The sequence below is a fragment of the Leopardus geoffroyi genome, chromosome A2, assembly GCF_018350155.1.
Source record: "Leopardus geoffroyi isolate Oge1 chromosome A2, O.geoffroyi_Oge1_pat1.0, whole genome shotgun sequence".
Lineage (NCBI taxonomy): Eukaryota > Metazoa > Chordata > Mammalia > Carnivora > Felidae > Leopardus > Leopardus geoffroyi.
The window spans coordinates 14506024-14528176 of record NC_059331.1 but is presented as its reverse complement, the minus strand read 5'-3'; the positions used below and the strand labels follow the sequence as shown (position 1 = coordinate 14528176).

Sequence of the window (22153 nt, the reverse complement as noted above, 5' to 3'; positions counted from 1 at the left end):
ACTGCCTGTTTCTAACAGAAACTGGGGCCATACACTCCAGAACAGATTACGGTTTGGAAAGGCTTTGGGGTACTTGTTCCTGTAATTTTTGTCAAAATGCACAAGTGTACTTCTCCAATGAATTAAACAGAACATTCTACATGGGAACTTGGGGAGATACTAGCTCTACTTATGGACATCTTATTTTGAGCAAAGATTGAAGGGCAGTTGTTACCAACACTTGCTCTCCACCCTAGGACCAATTCTGGGTACATGTCTGTCACCCATCAACCTATAAGCCAGAGATTATCACCCATTTTACTATTGAAGAAACAAAGACTAAGATCATGTGCTCAAGATCAGCCAGGGAGTACGATGTGACCCCAACTATGCCTGTTGGCCACCAAGGCCAAACTCTGTCCACATTCTCATACTGCTTTATAAGTGTCTTGAGGTGTTTCTAGTCCTGGAGTATTGATCACCAATGCCCTGTGTGCCTAAGTTAATCTCTGATCCCTGCTCCCTTGCATCCTTTATGTGTTGTAACGATATCATTCTCCATCAACTTCAGAAAACATGGTCTAAGTGACCTTGGGTTGGAAGCCAATGGGCATTGTGGGAAAAGTCTGGAAGCAAGAGGCCCAGAGGCCAAATGTAGCTCCAGGCTGTATCAACAGAAAGATCTGGTAACCTCTCCCTCACAATCCACTGGGCTGCCCTGCAGGGCAGCAAGGTGATAACATGAGAAAATGCACACCAGGAACCCAGGATCACGAGAAATATCCAGCAGATGGAGTGCCTGGGTGGTTCAGTTGGTTAAGAGTCTCACTTTGGCTCAGGTCATGATCTCACAGTCCGGTCCATCGGGGGTTCAAGCCCTACTTCCGGCTCTGTGCTGACAGCTCAAGCCTGGAGCCTGCTTCAGATTCTGTGTCTCCCTCTCTCTCTGTCCTTCCCCGACTCATGCTTTCTCTCTCTCTCTCAAAAATAAACATTAAAAAAATTAAAGAAAGAAAGAAACAAACATCCAGCAGATCTTCACAAACAGCAGGAGGCTCTTTCTCCTCCTCAGCTACCTGATATAGTACCTGAGACACTACTGAGGACCAAGTCAGAGGGAGAGAAAGGAGAACCAGACTTACAATTTTATTTCTGGAACTTTAAAAGAGGCCTCTGGGACAGGAACAGCAAAAAGCACAGCCAGACAGAAAAACGCCTTTTTGGGTAGTAGAAACACAGAGCACACACCCCCTCAAACTAAGATGCTTCCCCAGTAGAAGGGGTTGGATTTTCCCATTTATCTCAAAGAGGTAAAAATTGTAAAGCTGAGAAATACCAGGCCAGATAATCTCTGAAGTTCTTAGGATTCCAAAAGTCTGAGCTCCAAAATGAATTTAACATGAAGACTACAGGGTGGAGTCCCTGTGTGGGGTTAGTCAACACTCATGAGAAGGCAAAACGGTCCCAGCTTCCCTAGCTCTGCACCTGCCACCCTCACCCCCACTCTGGGCAAACAGACATGGAAGGGAGTCTGCAGGGGAGGATTAGGGGGTTGGTGAGGGGTGGCCAGGAGACTGTGGCCATACCAACACACCCACTGTGGCGTATCTGGCTCATAGGACATCTAAGCGTAAACATGCTAGAGAGAATGGTTCCCACCAGAGCTCCAAGGGGAGAGGTGACAGCAGAAGTTAGGCCCAGATTTCTCTTTACAGAAAGAAAAGAATGTTTCTGAGTGAAGAAATGAGGGAGGTAGGGAAGGGGGGTAAAGTGAGTCTTAATTCTTTCAAGTTTTTTCCTTAAGAACTTCACAAAACTGAGGATCTGAATCCTCTTGAAGTAATCAGTACTGACTAACGAAAAATCAACAGACCACACCACAGACTTGAATAGTGACCTCCTCCTTCACAACGTGCTGCCTAAGAGGAGTGGTGGCGCATGTGAGAGGCATCTCTGAGCTGGACTCCAGACTCTGCCCCCAGCCTAGTTACCCAGATCCAGTATAGAATCCCTGGCCTCCAGAACCCCAGATCTGTAAAGCAGGGACATATACTGAAATGAAAAACTCCCAACTTTTTCCACAAGCCAAAAGCACCAGCTGAAGAAACAAATGGTATCAGTTTAATGAAGACTCACTGCCTTGCAGGGCAGCCAATGGAGGATACTGCCCCTTCCTCCTGTGAGACCCACACCCCTTGCCATTGATGTCCAGGCCCCAGTGAGGAGATCCCTTGTCCAGGACAGCACAGCAATGCCAGGACTAGAACCCGTAACTCACCAAGGGCTGCTTCCTCAGGCCCATCTCCCCACCGCCTTCTCACACCCACAAGACCTGGTTCCAGGTCCCTCCTGCTCACCTGTATGAGGTACGCATGTCCACAGGCCCGTCGCCCGCCTGCCCTTCACATCTGCCCATGGCTGTCACCTCTGTCCCCCTCAGCAACCCTTGGGCTGGGCCTGCTCCTGGCTCAGGCGTCACTCTCATGTCTCCGTCAGTGTTTAAATCTGAAGACAACAATCCTCTCTCCATTTTTATTTTCTTGCTTTCCACATCATCCTCTGCTGGGTCCCGTTCAAGCGCTCGTTTCTGACTCCGTGTTCGGCATGCTTCTTCAGTCATTCTGAACTTTGGAAGGAGAAAACATGACATTTAAACTTGGCACAACCAAGTTGCTACCTTCTTAGAAACTTCAGTGTGTCAGCTTGAAGAGTTTTCCTTGCCCCATGATGATAGTAGAAGTCGGTACAACAAATGCAGGCCTCACAAAGTGTGCCCAGGACCTTTCTTAACTGACATGGGAAGGCTGGGCAAGATCCATGGAGCATCTGGGGAGCTGAGACCTGCAGGGACCTGGACAGGAACAATGGAAAGTGGCTGATTATTAGAAGGAAGAGGAATTCTCTGTGCTCCAAATTCAAAAGCAAAGAGAGGAAAACTGTTCTAGACCTGAACTTCCTGCCTATGGAATTCTGAGTACCTGCCCTAGGTTGGAGATTTCTGGAATCCGGGAAGGGGAGATACCGCTGTACCAGAAGCAGGGTCACTGCCCAGGTCCAGAACTGCACTGCACTGACTCGGGTTGACCATTCTCCCCTTTAGTGAGGGGCGGCCTCCTTACTCCCTGCTCACCTCAGGGGAGTGAGAAGTGGGGGTCACCTTTAACCCTTTGACTGCCAGCAAGGTAAACTTTGAGTGGGGTGAGAGCTGGCCCGTCACCATGCCAGCACCCTGTACCTGCAGCACACACATATCTTGATTTAAAGAAAGAAAAGAAGAAAAAAACAGCTGAGTCAGTTTTTGATCCCATGACATCACTGGGCTCCACATGACCCTTCCCAGGATTCAGTCTGAGAGACAAAGCACTTTCCAGAAAACCAGTCTGAACCGGTTCCAGACAACAAGCTGAAGTGTTGTTAACCCTCACAGAGACAGGACGGAGGACAGCGCAATGATGTCTGTCTGCAGGGAGGCTGCTGGCATTCCACAACAGAGTCTGGGACACAGGCGCTCGCTCTTAAAGGAGCCACTCCAGCCCCGATGTCCCAACAAGGCAGGACACAGGAAATAAGACTGCAAGAGTCAGGGTCTAAAAAAGCCAAGCCAGAGTTCATGAGGGACAAAAAAGAATTTAGCTGCCAGGCTCTAGGAGGATTCCCAAAATGCCAGTTCTACACAGGATGGTAGGTGCCTATGTCTACCAACACAGGGTCCACAGAGGAACACACTACAAGCCCCTTGAGAATCTCAATTCATACCTGTGGTGTGCCTACACTGAAGGCCTCCTGGCTCTGTGTCCACACAGGCAGGGCATCTGGCACCCCAGTTTCCTCACCACGAATACCCTGAGAAGCCTGTCCTGGAGCCCACCTTCTGGGAGACTAGGGGCAACACAGAGCAATGAAGGGGCAACATCATCATACATGGGATGCATTCCTAAGATGACTCACTCACAACCTTGTTAAGGAGCCGATTTCTCAAATGAGCAACAGTGCAGGACCATGTCCTAGTGGCCTCTTCGGTGGACTTAGAGTTAAAGGAAAGAAATTGACTGCTGTTTCATGCTCCTGGCTCAGGAGGCAGAGCAGTCCACATGCACACGTGTCGGGCCACTGTGGCCTGGCCAGGGCACTCAAATATCTACTCCTACAGGCAGTCCAAAAGGGTCAAAATGAGCAAGACTCCTGGTGGTCATATTACCCCCGAATGCTCTCCACCCATGTTGACAGAAGGTGGGGCTGGAGAACTCTGAAGCCCAAGGGCATGGGCTACTGACAAGACTTCCATCTGCCCCCAACCCCTCCTGGCATACTATCCTGTGCCTGCTGCCCACCCTGTACCAACTGCTCAGTCCTAGTCACTCCCCCAAACATCCCCCCATCTCCTCCTCCCACACTCTGTATGGATATGGTCTCCTAACTGCCCCAGAGAAAAGCAAAGGATACCCCATGTCCTTCTTAGCCTAAAGCTCTATGGCTTCTGTCCTTCTTTGATATGTCTTGACAACAAACCCTGTCAGCCTGCTCAGTGAATCTATCAGTCCTCTCTGTGAGATTGCAGATAAGTCATTGCCCTGAGATGAGTGTCAGTCAACCTCCCCTCCCTCACTGTGGGAGGCATGGGTCATCTTTCCTTTGAGGGCTGCCTAAAAGAGAAGCTCCTTAAACATTTGGGGAATTGGACAAGAGTAACAATTTCAGTAGCTGCCTTGGACAGCAGGTAGCTGTGTTCCCAGGGCAAGAGAGGAGCCTGTCAGGATCAAAAAGGAGAAGAGACAAGACCAGGAAAGAGGCAAAAAGGCATGCCCACTAGAGTCAGAAGAAATTCTGTCCCTAAGGGAGAAGTTCCCAGTCTGGGCTGGTACAGACCAGGGAAGAATGGGACTGAGGTGGAGGAGGAGGATGCCCCCACCTCAATCCTGTACTTAAACTCCCCCATGCTTCCCCACTCTGCCTCTGTTCCAGCCTGGCACACCCACCTAGTGCAGTCTCTGGCCTTATAAGCTCCAGGCTCCAATCCAGGAAAGTCATCCAAACCCAGACCCTGCATGAAGTCCTTCCTCTCAAATACCCACACAGATTGGGCGGGTGGGGACCAACAACCAGTTCACTGTGTGCCAGGTCACCAGACTGACAAAGTAGTACCCAAGTGACTTCACTTCATTGTCACTAATATAAAATAAGCAAGCATAAAGGGCCAGAGCAGAGCCTCATACCCACACAGGGCTGCTCCTCTTCTAGCTCCAGTGACCACTCTGGGCCACAGGGCCCCAACAACACCCTAGTTCAGGTAGCTGATCAGGGTCCCCAGCAGAGGGCCCGGAATACAGCCTGTTTATGTTCTGTGTGCAGTGTCAAGCAAGGTAGCTCACTCTAAAGCCGAGGGACTGGAAATCTGCCAACCCTGGACCCAGAACCAATGGCCAGCCTGGCAGCACATGCATGCCCTGCTCTCTGGCTCCAGCAGGGCATTCTCGGGAGGGGTGGCCAGCTGCATCCCTCCCCCACCACAGAAAGGAACAGCACAGCTGGAGGGGGCAGGGCTGACTATGGCAGAGGGTGCGTCCAGCTCTGCACCACCTGCCCCGTGCCCCCCTCCATCTTGGGTAGGGCCTACTCCACAGCAAGATGGTTGCCTTAGAGGCCACAGGAAGCATTTGCTCCTGGGGAGTACAGGTGCTAATAAAGAATGCTCCTCCCTCCTCTCAGCAGGAAGGACCAGTGCCCTAGCACATTAGGGCTAGTGTCCATCACCCTGCAGGCACAAACCCAAGATCAATGAAAAAGCTATAGGGAAGAAACCAGCCTTGAGGAATGAAGCATGACCTACAATTTCTGCAAAAAAGCAGTGAGGAGTTACCTCAGAATACTTTCTAAAGAGCAGGTAAAGGGGCGCCTCGGTGGCTTAGTCAGTTGAGCATCTGACTTCAGCTCAGATCATGATCTCACGGTTTTTGAGTTTGAGCCCCACATTGGGCTTGCTGCTGTCAGTGCAGAGCCCACTTAGGATCCTCTGCCCCCCTCTCGCTGCCCCTCCCCCACTTATGCACCCACACTTTCTCTCAAAAATAAACAAACATTAAAAATAAAAAAGAACAAGAGGCTGGGTTATTGTGATGGAAAGTTAGGATCTGCTTCAAAACCCCTAGCCAGTGAGGGTTTTACCACAGGCCCATTCAGGAACTGCCAGCCCACAAAGAGCAACCCCCTCTTACTTAAGGGGGATCCTGTCCTGGCTGTTGCCTGAAGACAGGGGCAGATCCTGACAACAGCAGCCCATTGTAAAGATGAGGCTCCCAGGACTGCAAGGCTGCCTGAGGCACAGGCTGCTACCCAGGAAGCAGGGCTGGAACCCAGATGGCCTCAGTCCTTTCTTCTCACTCTCACAAACACAATTAAGTCACGCAGAGCCTGCTCTAATGCATCCTCAGACAGGGCTGGGCGGGCAGAGAGGTGGCAGGAAGCAACCCAGGTCTTCCTTGCCCCAAGAAGGGAGGTTCCAGTCACTCTAGCAGCTACATAGGCACAGCACAGAACGACCGACCTCAGGTCGAAGAGGCAACCAAATAACAGGTGGAATGTGGACAAGGGGCTTTGGGTCAATGCAAATTGTAAATGCCTCTACCAAAAGATACTTTATTTTTTAGTAAAATGCCACTGTCTAACTGATCTGAGAACCTCAGGTGGAAAACCTCTTCTAAAGCAACTCCAAAGAGGTGAATGATGCAGGAACCAGAATTTTTAAACAAGACTCAGGAAACCAACAGAAAGCACCTGGCACAAGTTGAGCACATAATGCCAGTAAACATATTTTTTATCATAAAAAAAAGTTAACTTAAAAAAAAAGTAAACAAACACAAGTCATGGAGCCATAACTCTGAAGCATTATCATTATCTGTACCAGGAAATGCTATTTATATTACTCTGTTACTAACATACCAGCAGGAATACTATCAATAACACTCCTGTTTCAGGCATGAGAAAAGTGGAATTGGGGTGCTCTTTCCAGGGCACAGAAGAGTGAGCATGAGGAGGTGGAAGAAAAGAGGGTACTAAGTGTGGACTGTCCTCAGGGGGAACATGGAGGGGTGGGGATGAGGGGAGATCCAATTTGTTCTAAAGGATCATCTGGTTGATATTTGTATAGACTGGAGTAGGAGATGGCAGGGAGAGCAGTTTGGGGGAGACTTCTGTATCTTGTGGCTCAGGATGGGAAAGAGACTGAGAAGTGGGGAGATATGACCAAACCCTAAGTATACTTTAGACAACACAACGTACCAACAGCTGGACAGGAGGCAAGAAAAGATTGCTTTGTTTTATTTTTGCCTGAGCAACTGGATGGAATTGGTTTTCTGAAATGAGGTAAGAGCAGATCTGGGAGAAGAAGGTTGGAAACAGGGAAATTTGGACATGGTGAGTAGGAGTCTACCAGACCCACACAGAGAGGCCGAGGAGTGTCTACTGACAGGTGGAAGCCTGCACATGGGGCAGCCACTGTTTTCGGCAGCACAGAGCACCCCTCCCTGTCAGGAAAGAAGGGCCAGTGAAGTCCAATGCCAAGTTGGGTGACGATGAGGTCCAGACGCTGGTTTCACTTGGCACTGGCCAACCTCCACACTGCGACACACAGGCCCTGCCAGGTGTGCAGTTCCAGCAGGCCTGCAGCCAGGCACCCACCACCAGAGTGCCCCTCAGCAGATGCACAGTGCAGGTGGATCTTTGTGCCCTGGTGGTCCTGAGGCTGGGGCTATCTATGATGCCCTTCTGCATGATTTCTCTCTTGTCTCCTGCCTGGACCCAGGAATCCCATTGACCCTCCCAGACACAACAGCCTGCAGAAGCTGCAGAAGAGAAGTCCCAGACCTGTACACCCTTCTGCTCACCCTCTGGAGGCTCCCTACATTCTTGAGAGTCAAAGCCAGGTACCTGGGGAGGGGACGGGGAGAGAACAACTAAGCTATACTTTGGTGTCAGCAGCCTCTGGTTGACAGGCACTTATCTTCTCTTCCAGAACAGAGAGTTCACTCTGCTCAAGTCCTGAGCCACTTCCTGATGCTTCTCTCTGAACGATAGTAGCAGGGATGCAGTGGCTGTGTTCTGGAAGGAATGCGCGATAAAAATGCCAGCTCTCAGGTTTTAAACGTCAAACCCTGTTAAGGCTGAGTACAAGGGATGAAACTTAACCTGGGGAATAGAAGGACGATCCCAACAGCCAGCCTCTACTACCAGACACAGGAGAGAACAGAGGCCAAATCTCAGGCAACAATGGGCTGAGAGAACTTGTTAGTCTTTCAGCCTCAGTTTCCCTACCCACACCTCATAGACACGCTATGTGAAGAAACAGAGTGATATTAGAAATAATTTGAATGAGGGTCGCCTGGGTGGCTCAGTCATCTGCGCATCCGACTCTTGTTTTCAGCTCAAGTCATGATTCCAGGGTCGTGGGATCAAGCCTCCATGCAGAGCATGGAGCCTGCTCGAGAGTCTCTCCCTCTCTGCCCCTCTCCCCCACTCACACGCGCTCTAAAATTATAAATTAAAAAAATTTTTTTAAAAAATGACTTGAATGAGGGGTGCCTGGGAGGCTCAGTTGGTTAAACATCCAACTTCGGCTCAGGTCATGATCTCACGGTTTGTGAGTTTGAGCCCTGCATCGGGCTCTGTGCTAACAGCTTAGAGCCTGGAGCCTGCTTTGGATTCTGTGTCTTCCCCTCTTTCTGCCCCTCTCATGCTCATGCTCTGTTCTCTCTCTGTCTCTCAATAAATGTTAAAAAAAAAAAATGACTTGAATGAGAAAACCAATGTGTAGAACAGTATAATACCATTCACATGGCTTAAAAATGCTTATAATCTTCAGAAAAAACTGAAAAAGCTTACTAAAATTAAAAGTGAAAGAAATTAGGCTAAAAGCCACAGCACTCAATTCTGAAGAATAAATTCAGAAACTTTCACTTTCTGTATTAAATTATTTCTCCTAACAGTGACTTTCTATCAGTCTTGTATTCAAAGAACACAAAGATAAAAAGGAGAGCTAGCTAGATAAAATAACACTCCCACATGCAGATGCTGAAAACTTTTTAAAAGGATAAGTGTATAGGGATGAGACAAGGGGAGAGGGCCCTTTGGAGGGAAATGCTCCCAGGCCAGAGGGAGAGTGCTTTATAATGTAGGAAAATCAGGAGGCTGGCTCCTCCAACAGACAGAACCAAGAACATAAGACAAATATGCAACCTTCAGTGGACTGAGAGGTGCCACTGCTGTGACTTTCCCACTCATTATTAGCAAGTGTCTCAGCAGCTTAAAAGTCCATCCCCTGTGTTACTTACTAAAGCAAATCTCAAGCTCTACACAGTAAACTCAAACCCCTCAGCTCATCCCCACAACCCACCTTCTACCTGGGCCATCAGTTGTGCGGAATGGCTGCCAGGCCACAGCATCAGTGTGGGCTCGCTCTGAGGGAGCCCATGTCTCACATAGTTCCACAACGACAATCCCCATACTGTTCAGCAGCTTCATCTCCTCTCCCAGCTTGTTGCTAGACTCCTCCATGGCAGCAGCTTTTTTCTTTCCATTCACCTCCATATTCAGTGTGGAGCAAAACAATATGGGTTCGGTACGTGCTACTGAGTTAAACCTACATTTCTGTAGATTATCCTCATGAAACGTACGATTCCTGGGGTTTGCCTTATAGGTCAAAATGAAGCAAACAAGTACTTTCATTAAAAACTCTGCCATTTGGACTTTCTGAAAGGCGAATATATAGAGTCCCACAGACTGAGGCTGAGACAAGGAACAGGAATCTGGGGAGATGGTCCAGGCATGGGTATAGACATCAAGGGCCAAGCCGCTGAGCAGGGATGGTCTCAGACAGAGGAAAGGAGCCACCCTGAGTCCTGTGCTACAGGTTTGTTCAAAAGAAGAATTAAGTCTTACTTACTCACTGACTGAAGCTGGGTTCTTAACCTTTAGTGGTCTGAAAACCTAAGATACTCCAAAAATATAGGCACTTTCTCTCTCATACACCATTAGGAAGGCACTTGGTTTACCTGCCTGGCCAGGAGCTCCATGGGCCCTCAAAGACCTGGACTAAAAAGATGCTAGGGAGACCCCCTCCTGCAACAGTCCAGTGACCAGGGCAGTACACAACATCCCAAAACTTAATCATGAGATTAAAAAAAAAAAAAAAAAAAAGACAAAAACCTGATTTTTTAAATGGTAGCAAGTTAAACAGTTAAAAAATACACAAATTCTACCTGAAGCCTAACCCCTCACCTGAGGGAAGACCTGGCATTTGCTGTGGCTGTTTTCTGAGTTACTGTGACATGCTGGAATGAGGCTGTCTGACCCCAGGAGAAAATGGTATGGCCTGGAGAGGGCTTGGTGCATATCTGAGGTGTGTGCATTTTAATTTTATGTATGGTCAGGTGCTCTTTTACTGAGAGCAATCTTCTGGATTTATCTAGTGAAGGAGTTGGCAAACTTTTTCTTAAAGGGACACAGTAAATATATTCAGCTCTGCAGGTCTTTCTGTCTCTGTCCTGATTACTCAGCTCTGCAGTTTTAACAATATGTCCTCAAATGGGTATAGCTCTGTCCCATTCAAACTTTATTTACCAAAACAGACCACCAGCCTGTGGGACATAGCTTCCCAACCCATAACCTAGCACTTTCCTGGACAAAATTTCACACAACCACATACAACGTGTATGTATCATGCTCCAATTGTGCCCTAATACATCAATAGTGTTGAAACAAATCTGCTTTTCAAAATGAGCATTATCACAGAACTGACTGCAAAGAAAAACAGGTTTCAAAAAACAACTTGGACATGTAAATTCAATCTGAGCCCAGGACTCAAGGTTAACCCTTTTTAAAAGTCAGAAGAAATTTAGTTTCGAAAAGTGCAGAGGGAAGAGCACTCACTGAAGGGTCAGTCTGTCTCACTACGTGGGTCAATTTTATTCCATCCTAAAAGCCCTACACACTCTCAAGATAAATAGGTCCCTCGTATAAGGAAATTATGTGCTATAAACTCGATTACTGCAGTGAATCAAACTTTAACCCAGTTACAGGAACAAGCAATTCCTCAGCACTCATGCCTGAGCATCAGACCAAAGCTCTAAGGAAGAGCACAGGGAGATGTGAATAACCTTGATGGGCACAGGGCTGGGAAGGGGTGGGGTGAGCCCTTCTTGAAATAGGGTTGTTTGGGACGCCAGTATGGCTCAGTAGGTTGAGCATCCAACTCTTGATTTCAGCTCAGGTTATAACCTCATAGTTCGTGGGTTCCAGCCCCGAGTCAGGTTCTATGCTGAAAGCACAGAGCCTGCTTGGGATTCTCTCGCTTGCTCGCTGCCACTTCCATGCTGGTGTTCTCTCTCCCCGCCTCTCAAAATAAATAAATAAACTAAAAAAAAAAAAAAAGAAAAAGAAAGAAAGCAAGAAAGCAAGAATAGGGATGTTTGAGCTGGGATACAAAGTATGACCTGAGGGGCACCTGGGTGGCTCAGTTGGTTAAGACCTGACTCTTGATCTTGGCTCAGGTCATGATCTCAGTTCCTGAGTTCCAGCCTCGCACTGGGCTCTACACTGACAGCTCAGAGCCTGCTTTGGATTCTCCCCAACCCCTCTCTGCCCCTCCCCCACTCATTCTCTCCTCCCCCTCCCCCCGCCCCCGTCAAAATGAATAAACTTAACAATAACAACAACAACAAACAGTGTGACTTGAGCACACTGGGGCTGGTTTGCTAGAGACTTGGGGGTCCCTGGGAATGTTGTGCAGTAGGAAGGGAGGTGCAGGGCCCAACTTCTCCAGGTAAGCAGGACTTCACCCTTGAGGACTGGGAAGAAAGGGGTCATCTGTGCCAGGGAAACTCTTGAGAAGGGGATGGGGGAACAAACAGGGGGATGATGCAGGTCCATACCACAATACCCCCAACTGTCCCACTCTAGGGAAGGTCCTGGGCAGAAGGCTGCACTGTCACAGCATCCTGTCCCACTGAGATCTCTTAACAACGACAATCATCACTTGGTGCATTCTGCCTGTGGCTGCAGCTCCATAGCCTACTCCAGCCCGGGGACAGCAAGAGAGCCCCAGGAACCTTCCTGGGTCCTTTCAGGGGCTCAGCCTCCATCTGGTCACTGCCTTGGTCCTTCAATTCTTCTGACCTTTATATGGACACTGGGCCTGACTAGTGGGCATATCACTTCACCCCCCAACCTGGTGGTGCCCTGTCAATCCTACACTGGGGCTGTCTGGACCTGGGGTCTCAATGCAGGTTTTCCTAGCCTTCTGCTTCGTGTTAAGAGAAACCAACACAACTCACCAGGTGGACAATCACTTTATTAAAATGAGACACGTGACCAACAAATTCTTCTATCCTACTGAAGGGACTCACTCACTCTTTCAAAGGCTTCTCACAAGGTAGACGATCTTACTGTCAGCCTCCAATGGCCATGGCGCCTGGGCTCTAGTTTCTGGGGAAGCTGAGGCAGTGAGAAGAGAGGGAAAGGGACAAGGAACACACAGCACCCCAGACTTGGGATCATTTGACCCCACTCAATGCATACCCTATTGGTAGAAGAAACACATGGGAAACTGGGGCATTGACAAGACAGCTCCCCATATCCCAAGGCTGCAGTGCCCCAGGCTAGTTGCACACCACTACAACCTTGCACCACAAATATACATATATGTACACCCACATTCATGCATACTCAGACACAAGTGCCCACACATGCACACCACATGCAGTCACACACGTGCACAGTTTTCCTCTCCTCTTCCCACTTCCAAATCTTGCCCAATTGTGTCAGAAAAGGTCTTTCTCTGTTCAATTCTGAGCAAAAGATCAGCAGTTCTTATGTGTGATCAGTATTCATTCCACTCCTGATCCACCTGTCCCAAAAAGGAAAACCCTAAAGTACAAAAATTAGATTAGAATCATCAACTTCTAAAACCCATGAAAAAACCCAGAACCCTGAGGGACCTCAGGTGGATCCCCATGCACCTCAGCCACTTCAGCCCACACCTTCCCAAGCCCTATCCAAGACAAACAATTTCACACCTGGCTGGAGCAGCAGAGTTTTCAAATCACTAGCACTGAAAGCATGCTCATTGCTACTACTTTGTGCACACAGTAATTTAAGCTTCCAGAGAAGGCAAAGAACCAACTGCTGCTTACAGTTGTTTATCTGAGTAATGCCTTAACCCAGAAGGGAATTTCTGCAGCACAGGAGGCTGGTCAGTTACTAACCACCTAGGACACCCCATCTTCTAGTTCACAGCCTGTGTGGCCCAGCAGGATGCGGATGCTGTCAGACTCCTAACAAATACTGCTAATGCAGCAGACAGTGACCTCTCCAAGGGACCAGTGACCCAGGGGGTGCCTCATATGTAGAGAGCAGAAGAGTAGCTCAGGGTCCCCACCTTCATGGGAGCATAAACCCAGTAAGGGCTGTGAGATGCATGTGCTCATCACCATGTTATTACAAGTCTACACCAGAAAGTAGTTCACCCTGCTAGTCCAAAAGAGGAGGGGGAAAAATATAGAAATGCTTCATTTGAGTTGGGCCCTAAGGGCAGAATCTGGACTTACAGAGATTGAGGAGGGAGGAAAAAATGCCAGAAAAGATGAAGTGACAGAAATACATAAACACGTGAAAATCCATCTCCAAGAAAAGTAAATGAAACCAAATAAAAGGAGATCCAAACTTTAAACAAGGATTTTTTACATGAGAGGAGATCGTGTAGAAGAAAAAAACATCCCTGTTGGAAAGACCACTTATATTCAGTGTGAAAAGGCTCAAGTGATGACAGGGCCTCCCCATGGACTTCCTTGGGCACCAGATGCCCTCCAGGACTCCAGGGACTGGGGGTAGGGTGGAGGTCAGGACCAGCCATCAGCCTGTGAGAGTGAGAAGGGCTGGAACCAGCAATTGGGTCCTAAAGGATGGGTGTGGAGGGAAGCACTGAGAGCTGTGAAATGGCACAGAGTACACTCCAGACACATACGCACAACTTAAATGAATGCCTCCAGTCACTCCATCAAACAAATCAATCTGGGCACCAGCACTACCTTCAGAGGACCTCCCTGTTCCCAGTCCCTATAAGTGCTCTCCACTTAACCCTTCCAGGAAAAGACACCATTTGTAAATGTAGCGCTCAGCATGGACCAGGAGCCAAAAGGGAAGGTTAAGTTCAGGAGCATCTCAGCCTCCTAACAGGGAACTTTAAACATCTCAGGCATGCCCACACACCACACTCCATCTGAATGCTAATGACCCATTCAAATATAAGCTTGTTACCACCAACAGGGTGGAGGAGTCATGCAAGGTAAAGTCAGGCCAAGACCAAGAAGTCCATCCTATCTGGTCACCTTCAGTCCTTGGTTCAAGAACCAAAAAGAGAAACAGGTTGTTAAGTGAAAAGAATAAAAAGAATCAGCACCACATTTACAAATAAGCACACATTTACAATCTTGATTGTTTGTTTTTAAAGATTTTATCTTTCTTTTTTGTTTTGTTTTTTGAGAGAGAGAGAGAGAGAGAATATGCACACGAGCAAGCAGGGGAAGGACAGAGAGAGAGACAGAGAATCTGAAGACGGGCTCCAGGCTCTGAGCTAGCTGTCAGCACAGAGCCTGACACAGGGGCTCGAACTCCCAAACTGTGAGATCATGACCTGAGCAGAAAGAAGTTGGATGCTTAACCAACTGAGCCACCCAGGCGCCCCAAGATTTTATCTTTAAGTAATCTCTACACCCAACATGGAGCTCGAACTCACAACCCTGAGATCAAGAGTGGCATGCTCACTGACTGAGCCAGCCAGGAGCCCCTACAATATTGTTGTTTTTTTAAAGTGGAGGACTTGTAATTGAGGTCTCTGAATTAATGTTTTGGGATATATTTAACAAAGTTAACCTGGAGAGCAGAAACCAACATACTTAAGTGGTGGCCATCAACACTTTAAAGACAAAACCTTAATGGTCTTCAGATTCCTAAACACAAATCACAGACTGCCCAGTAAAAGAACACAGCACCGGTAGTATCTCACTCCAGCATTGTGTGTGGGAACAAAGCAGGTTTTGGGACAAGTCGTCTCCAGAAAATAGACAGTCACGAGGCCGGCCTGCTGACAGTTCTCTGGGCTGTTCAAACTCACCCCAGGGATGTACAGGGCCAGGCCTGGGACATTAGGTCCCCAGGCCTCAACCTCCATCCCTAGAGTCATGGGAGAATGGGGGGGCACAGGGAATGGGTACTAGAGAAAGCACAGATCCTATCCTGGGAAGATAATGTAGGGAATATATTTTTATCTTCTCTCAGACACAGCTGATCTCCTGCAAACTTCTGAAAATAGGGAACAATGTGGACCACACAGATCCCACTCAACTCCGCCTGCACTCCGGCCCCATGCCTTGGCTTCTAAGCACCTTTTCCCAAAGACATGAGATCGAAAGCCCATCTTCATCTCCAAGTCATAGCACACAGTAGGAGAAGGTGCACTTATACTGATCACAAGTTAAGAGTGGGGAAAGACTGGTAACAAGTGTCTTTAAAACTATCAGTAGCTCCCCTAGGCTCACACTGGAGACAAGGACTTGGCTTTTGTGTTTGCTCTCTCAAAAGTGCCCAGTGAGCACCCAACACCAACCACCTGGAAGTGGACCGACATGAGCATCTGAACTGCCAGCAGCCAGGGCCATTGGGCCAAAGCCCAACCCTGCAGCCAGAGAGGAACAGATGCTGTTGGAGAAGCACATAACACAGAAACAAAGGTACTGCCTGTGAAGGGGAATCTGAGCAATATTAAATGTCCACAGGGAAATAGCAACCAGGAGTCCCCCTGGTGCGGGATGTCACTGTGAGGGCGAGCTGGCTACATTTGCCTCCCACGGGAAAGGAACAGCCTCTGTTCCTTCCCAGCTGCCTCCTGGGCCATGTGCCTCCATGGCCTACAAAGGGTTACACCTGCCATTTCCATGCCATCTGCAATGTGCCCATCGGGTGTCACATCACAAAATTGGAAGTCTTAACCCTTCCAGTGCCAACTCCCTCAGGGCCTGGCCAAGACACAGCTCTAACCACCAGCTCCATTGAGGCCCATGGCTGGAAATGGCAGGGAGGTTTTACACAGACAATTGCAGGAAGGGCCAGAAAAGCTACCTCCATTCCTAGGAGGAGACAGGAGTAGAAAGTAGGGGAACCAAGGGTGCTTCTTTTGTCATTTTCATCAGGGGGCCCAGCAATGTGGGAAAGCCTGGAGGCTCTTCCTGGGCTTCCTTTGTCAAGCTCCTCCCTGCACATATTCTGTGGTGTCAGAGCACACTGGCAGCTGCCCCAGGAGGATCAGAGCCAGCAGGGAAACTTACTTCTAAGACTAATGTAAGTTTCTCGTCTCAATAAAGCCCATGGGCCTAAGAAGCAGTTCCTACCAGCGAAAAGTTCTCTTAGCACTTTCTGTACAGCTGTAAGAGCTGAACCAGAAATCCCACATTTAGCTTCTACCCTGTAAGTGGAAATCTTCCTCTTGGGCAGGGAGCTGTTGAGATACCTACAATAAGCTCTGGGAAACAGCAGTACTGGACTTGAACGTATCATATTAGTGGCCCTTCTGTAAAAGATACTGTTCAAGATAAAAACAAGGCCCTCACCACATCCTTGAGGTCTGGTCAGCCTCTCTGACCTCATCTGCCATCTGTGCCCCACCAACCCTGGACCCCATTCTCTTACGTCACACTGACAGTCTGGCTGCTCCTCTGACGGTTAGCTCACTCCCACCCCAGGGCCTTTGCACATCCTGCTTTCTCTGCCTTGAAGTCTCCTCCCTCCAGGTCTCTGAACTACCCTCTTTTATAGGTCTCACCTGAGAAACCAAAATGGCACGTAGCTCCCTTTCACACATCCTTGGTGGACCTCTAACCTCTTTTCCACTTCATCACCACTTAACATTCTATTTATTTGTCTATGTGCCCTCCTAACCCCATCTCCCATAAGAACATGGAACACCTCTTTGTTCACTGCTAGCATCCTAGGGCCCAGGATAGAATAAGGGCTCAATACATAGGTATTTAACACACAAGAAAAAGCATTTTCAGAATTCCCAGGTATCATTCTCCCTTCCTAAAAAAAACCAAAATGTCTTCAGGCCAATTAAAAAAATAAGGATCAAAAACAAAACCCTTACCTCATAACAAAAATTAACTCAAAATAGGTCAGAGACCTATTAAAAACTAAACGTATAAAAACTCTTAGAGAAAAGCTGAAGGGTAAATTATGACCTTGGATTCAGCAACAGATTATTAAATGTGACACCAAAAGCACAATGAAAGAAAAAAAAAAAAAGAAATTGGACTTCAAGAAAATTAAAATCTAATGTGCAAAGGACACTAATAAGAGAATGAGGGGTGCCTGGCTGGCTCAGTCAATACAGCAGGCGACTCTCGATCTTAGGGCTGTAAGTTCAAGCCCCACATTTGGTGTAGAAATTACTTAAAATAAAATCTTAAAGGGACCCCTGGGTGGCTCAGTCAGTTAAGGGTCTGACTTTGGCTTAGGTCATGATCTCACAGTACACAAGTTCGAGCCCCAGATCGTGCTCTGTGCTAAGAGCTTGGAGCCTGAATCCTGCTTCAGATTCTTTGTCTCTCTCTCTCTTAAAAATAAATAAACATTTAAAAAATTAAATAAAAAAATAAAATCTTTAAAAAAGTGAAAAAACCCATGAAATAGGAGAAAATATGTGCAAATTATTTATCTGATAAGGGTGTAGTGGCCAAAATATACGAAGAACTCTTACAATTAAACAACAAATCCAATTAAAAAATAGGCAAAGGACTTAAATAGACATTTCTCCAAAGAAGATATTCAAGTGGCCAATAAACACATGAAAAGATGTTCAACATCATTTATCATCAGATAAACGCAAATCAAAATCACAATGAGATACTACCTCAAACCCACTAGGATGGTTGTTAACAAAAAAAGAAAAAAAAAAAGAAAAAAGAAAAAACAAGCGTTGTCAATGATGTGGAGAAACTGGAACGCTCATACACTGCTGACAGGACTATAAAATGGCGTGGTGACATGGTTAACAGTTTGGCAGTCTCTCAAAAAGTTAAATACAGCATTACATATGACCCAGCAATTCTGCTAGGTACACAAGCTAAGAGATGTGAAAACATATTCACACAAAAATCTATACACAAATGTTAAAAGCAGCACTATTTACAATAGCCAACAAGTAGAAACAACCCAAATGTCCGTCAACAGATGAACAAATGAACAAAATGTGATATATCCATACAATGAAGTATTATTCACTCATAAAAAGGAATGAAGTTCTGATTCATGTCACAATGTGGATGAACAGTGAAAATACTACGTTGAGCAACAGAAGCCAGGTAAAAAAAAGGCCACATAGTATATGATTCCATTTATATGAAATGCCTAGAACAGGCAAATCCATGGAAACAGAAAGTAGACTAGTGGTTCCTAGGGCCCTGAAGGACACAGAGATGAAAGAGGGGATAGTGACTGCTAATGGGTACAGGCTTCTTTTGGGGATAAAAACGTTCTGGTACTTGATAGAGATGATGAGTGTACAATATCATGGATGCATTAAATGCCAATGAATTACACACTTTAAAATGGTTAAATTGGGGGAGTTTTTTAGGTTCTGTGAGTCAACCATCCAGTTCTCACAGAGTCTGAGGCCACAACAAGCCCACCCCACAGGTGGGAACTAAGAACCACCTCCAAGCAAAGGAAAGCTGATGCCTGGTTGTGTGGCCATGTGGTACACACAAGAACCAATCTAGCAATGGGGAACCAAGGCAGAAAGAGGGTAAGACCTCAGACAACTGGGGTCACACAAACCACCACCATCAGAATACAATTTAAGTCAGGCTCATCGTAGGCTTCATACTGTCTAAAACCAAAACAACACATGCTACGGTTTTACATTAACACATTACTGGGAATGTGCCACCCACCTCAGTCTCACAGGTGTTTTATTCATCTGTCCAAATACCGGCTTAGTTTCTACCAAGAACAAGGGGCTGACTGGGCCCCTGGGACACCCCGGGGCCTCCTCCCTGGAAACCCTGGGAAGATATGCAAGGAGGCAGGTGCATGGGCAGTGGACATCAGGCGGAGAGACACACAGTGAGGTCCCTATCACTCTGAGAGTTGCAGTGATCCCTAGATCACACATGGAATCAAGCCATCTACTTTATCCACTGGCTATAGCTGCTATGGACAAATGACACCAAGAGGGAAGTGAGACTGGTCTCTAATCAAAATTATATTATGTCAGAAAACAAAGTAGGGGATATCACAGAGTCAGTACTGAAGTGAAGAAGCACATGCAGGGGTAAGGTGAGCTCCAAGCACTGGGCAGGGAAGCCAGGGGCTCAGAGATAGGAAGGTGCCATCAGCATCGCAGTACATCAGGTAGAAACCAGAATGCCTGGTTCACCTCAGTTTTCCTCACCTGTGAAATGGGAAATGCTCTGACGGCTCCGTGAAGGGTAGCTGTATTATTATTATTGAAAATAAGACTGCTGGAAACGGAAGTTGTTCCACCTGACAGGCCACCAGCCACAGCAATTCCAGAATCTCTGCTGAAAGTATTCTGCTTAAATTTAACCACAGTGGCCGCCACCCTTTTGTAACAGAGGACTCCCCTGCCCTGGGTGATGTACGTGATAAAGCTCCCTGAGGAATATATATGCCTGGGTCAAGCCCATTTTTCAAATATTTGATTACGGAAAATTGCAAAAGTAGCAATGCCCTCAGAAGTTGCACAAACAACAGGATTCACAGCGCACATGCACCACCCAGGCTGCAGGTCTTCCATACACTGCTCCTTTCCCCCATACCCCACTAGCTCCTGTGAAGCAAATCCTACACAACATTCATTTATGAATGCACTGGTCAGTATTTGTATCTACAAACCACTACAATTCCGTGACCTGACCTCCAACAATTTAACAAGCATTTCTTAGTCTTTGTCAGAGTCACACTTGGTTGAAATCTATAGGTCCTCCCAAAACCTTTCCTTTCAATCATTTATTTATCTTATTTCCCCACAGTCAGGTTTGCTGGTGGCATTCCCGTTGGTATAATGCAACATGCCCCTGATTTACTATAAACTAGATTCTGCGGCCAAAACAAGCACACATCCTTCCAGTAGCACATGTACCCTTCTTGGGTGCAAGGCGGCCACTGAGGATCACTGTCTGGACTCACCATTTCATTAGGTGTCTGAAAACTTATAAACTTCTAATTCCATCATTTCATTTTAATTAGCCAGAATATGTCAATAGCAGCACTGTCCACTAGCCACATGTGGCTATTTAAATAGACTAAAATTAAATAAAATTAAAAGTTGACTTCTTCAAACTCTTCCAGGTGCATTGGACAGTGAGGGTACAGAGAGTTCCAGGAAGTTTTGTAGGGCAGCACTGATCTTGTTCTCACCCACTATTTTGTTCCTCGAGAGTTCAGTCCATCGAAAAGAGGATAAATGCTTGTTTCTCTCCCTTTATTTACCAATTTTCAAAATGAGTTGGTTCCCTAGCACCCCCCAAAGAGGACCAGCAAGATTCTTCCTTTCCTTTGAGTACCAATATAAATGAACCTGTTGATTTTTAACACATTTGACACTCCAAATTGGGAATCTGTTCTTATTCATACTCCCCTGTCTCACCCTTAGTAGTCTTACACATGTTCCCAATGCAGATTTAGAATTAAAACATTTTAACTTAAGTGCCTTGATTTTATACTTGCATTTTTCTTTGGTGCTGAAAATTCTGGTTCTTAAAGACATTAATTACTACTTATTTGTTATCTCCTATAATACAGTTGTCCCCACTTATCCACGGTTTTAGGTACCTGTGGTCAATCACAGCCCAGGAGCAGATGATTCTCTGACATATCATAAGGTCAATAGTAGCCTAATGCTATGTCACAATGCCTGCGTCATTCACCTCACTTCGTCTCATAACACAGGCATTTTATCATCTCACATCATTACAAGGGTGAGTACAGTACTAAGATTTTTGAGAGAGAGGCCAAATTCACACAACTTTTACTATAGCATAGCTATGATTGTTCTACTATTAGTTAGTTATTGTTGTTAATCTCTTATTGTGCCTAACTTATAAACTAAACTTTATCATAGGTCTGCATGTATATAGGAACAAATCACAGTATATATAGGGTTTGATACTATCTGCGGTTTCAGGCATCCCACAGTGGTCTTGGAAAGTGTTCTGGTGGGTAAGGGGGCACTACTGAAACAGTAGTGAGTATTGGTATTATTAACCTAAAACCAAAAATAATTCTTAAAGATAGTTACTGATTTTTTTAAACAAGTTTTTGCCCCTACGGCATATCTCACTAAAACATTTATAGTCTACTATGTTTAAAAGTTGAGCAAAGGAAATCCTGAAACATTAGTTAAGTCACAACTTGAATCACAACTGACATACACCTAGATTCATATTAATTTCCTTTTGCTTTTTAGGGTTTGCTTCTCTCCACCCGCCTCACAACTTGCCATACTTTTGTTTCATAATTATGTAAAATACCCATCTGGTGCTACACAGAAAAGAAAATCAGAGACATCTCCTGGTAACCCTGTCCTCTCTCATCCCTCCTCCTAGAAATAACCATATTGTTCATTTATGGTTTGTATTTCCATATTTAAAAATAAAATAGAAGCAAATACACATACATCCATGTCCCTCCACCTTTCCTTGGAGAGGTAAGCATACTGTATCTCTTTATCCTCCACCTTGCTTCTTCCACTTCTCATTTCACCCTAGAAATCTCATCACCATGACATAAGGACGTCCCTTCTTCCTTTGCTCAGGGGGCTTGATGCCATCCCCACCCAGGAGATCCATCCCCATAAGTCTCCAGCCCCAACTGACAAACATCTAAGTCATTTCCAGCTTTGTTACTTCAGAATGTTAGAATGAACATCCTTGTCACAATTCTTATGTTTGACAGTGTATCTTTGTGATACATTTTTCTAGAAGCGGAATTTCTGAAGCAAAGGGTAAACAAATCTCTCTCTGAAGAGCTGTGAGCCTCCAAAAGCAATATATGGCAGTGCTTGATTCCCATCAATAGACTGGTATCCACCTCTGGGGACAAAAGGTCAGAA

General features: G+C 46.5%; 1 protein-coding gene across 7 annotated transcripts in view; it reads right to left on the bottom strand.

The window, feature by feature from the left end:
• GATAD2A (GATA zinc finger domain containing 2A) overlaps positions 1 to 22153 on the bottom strand; it is a 103651-nt gene that overhangs the window by 34652 nt on the left and 46846 nt on the right. For 6 of the 7 annotated variants that reach the window (XM_045492549.1, XM_045492555.1, XM_045492553.1 and 3 more), the window contains exon 3: positions 2337 to 2605. In XM_045492549.1, coding sequence (XP_045348505.1) covers positions 2337 to 2605 — 269 coding nt within the window. The remainder of the gene's footprint in view (positions 1 to 2336; positions 2606 to 22153) is intronic. The other variant, XM_045492554.1, reaches the window with a different exon arrangement.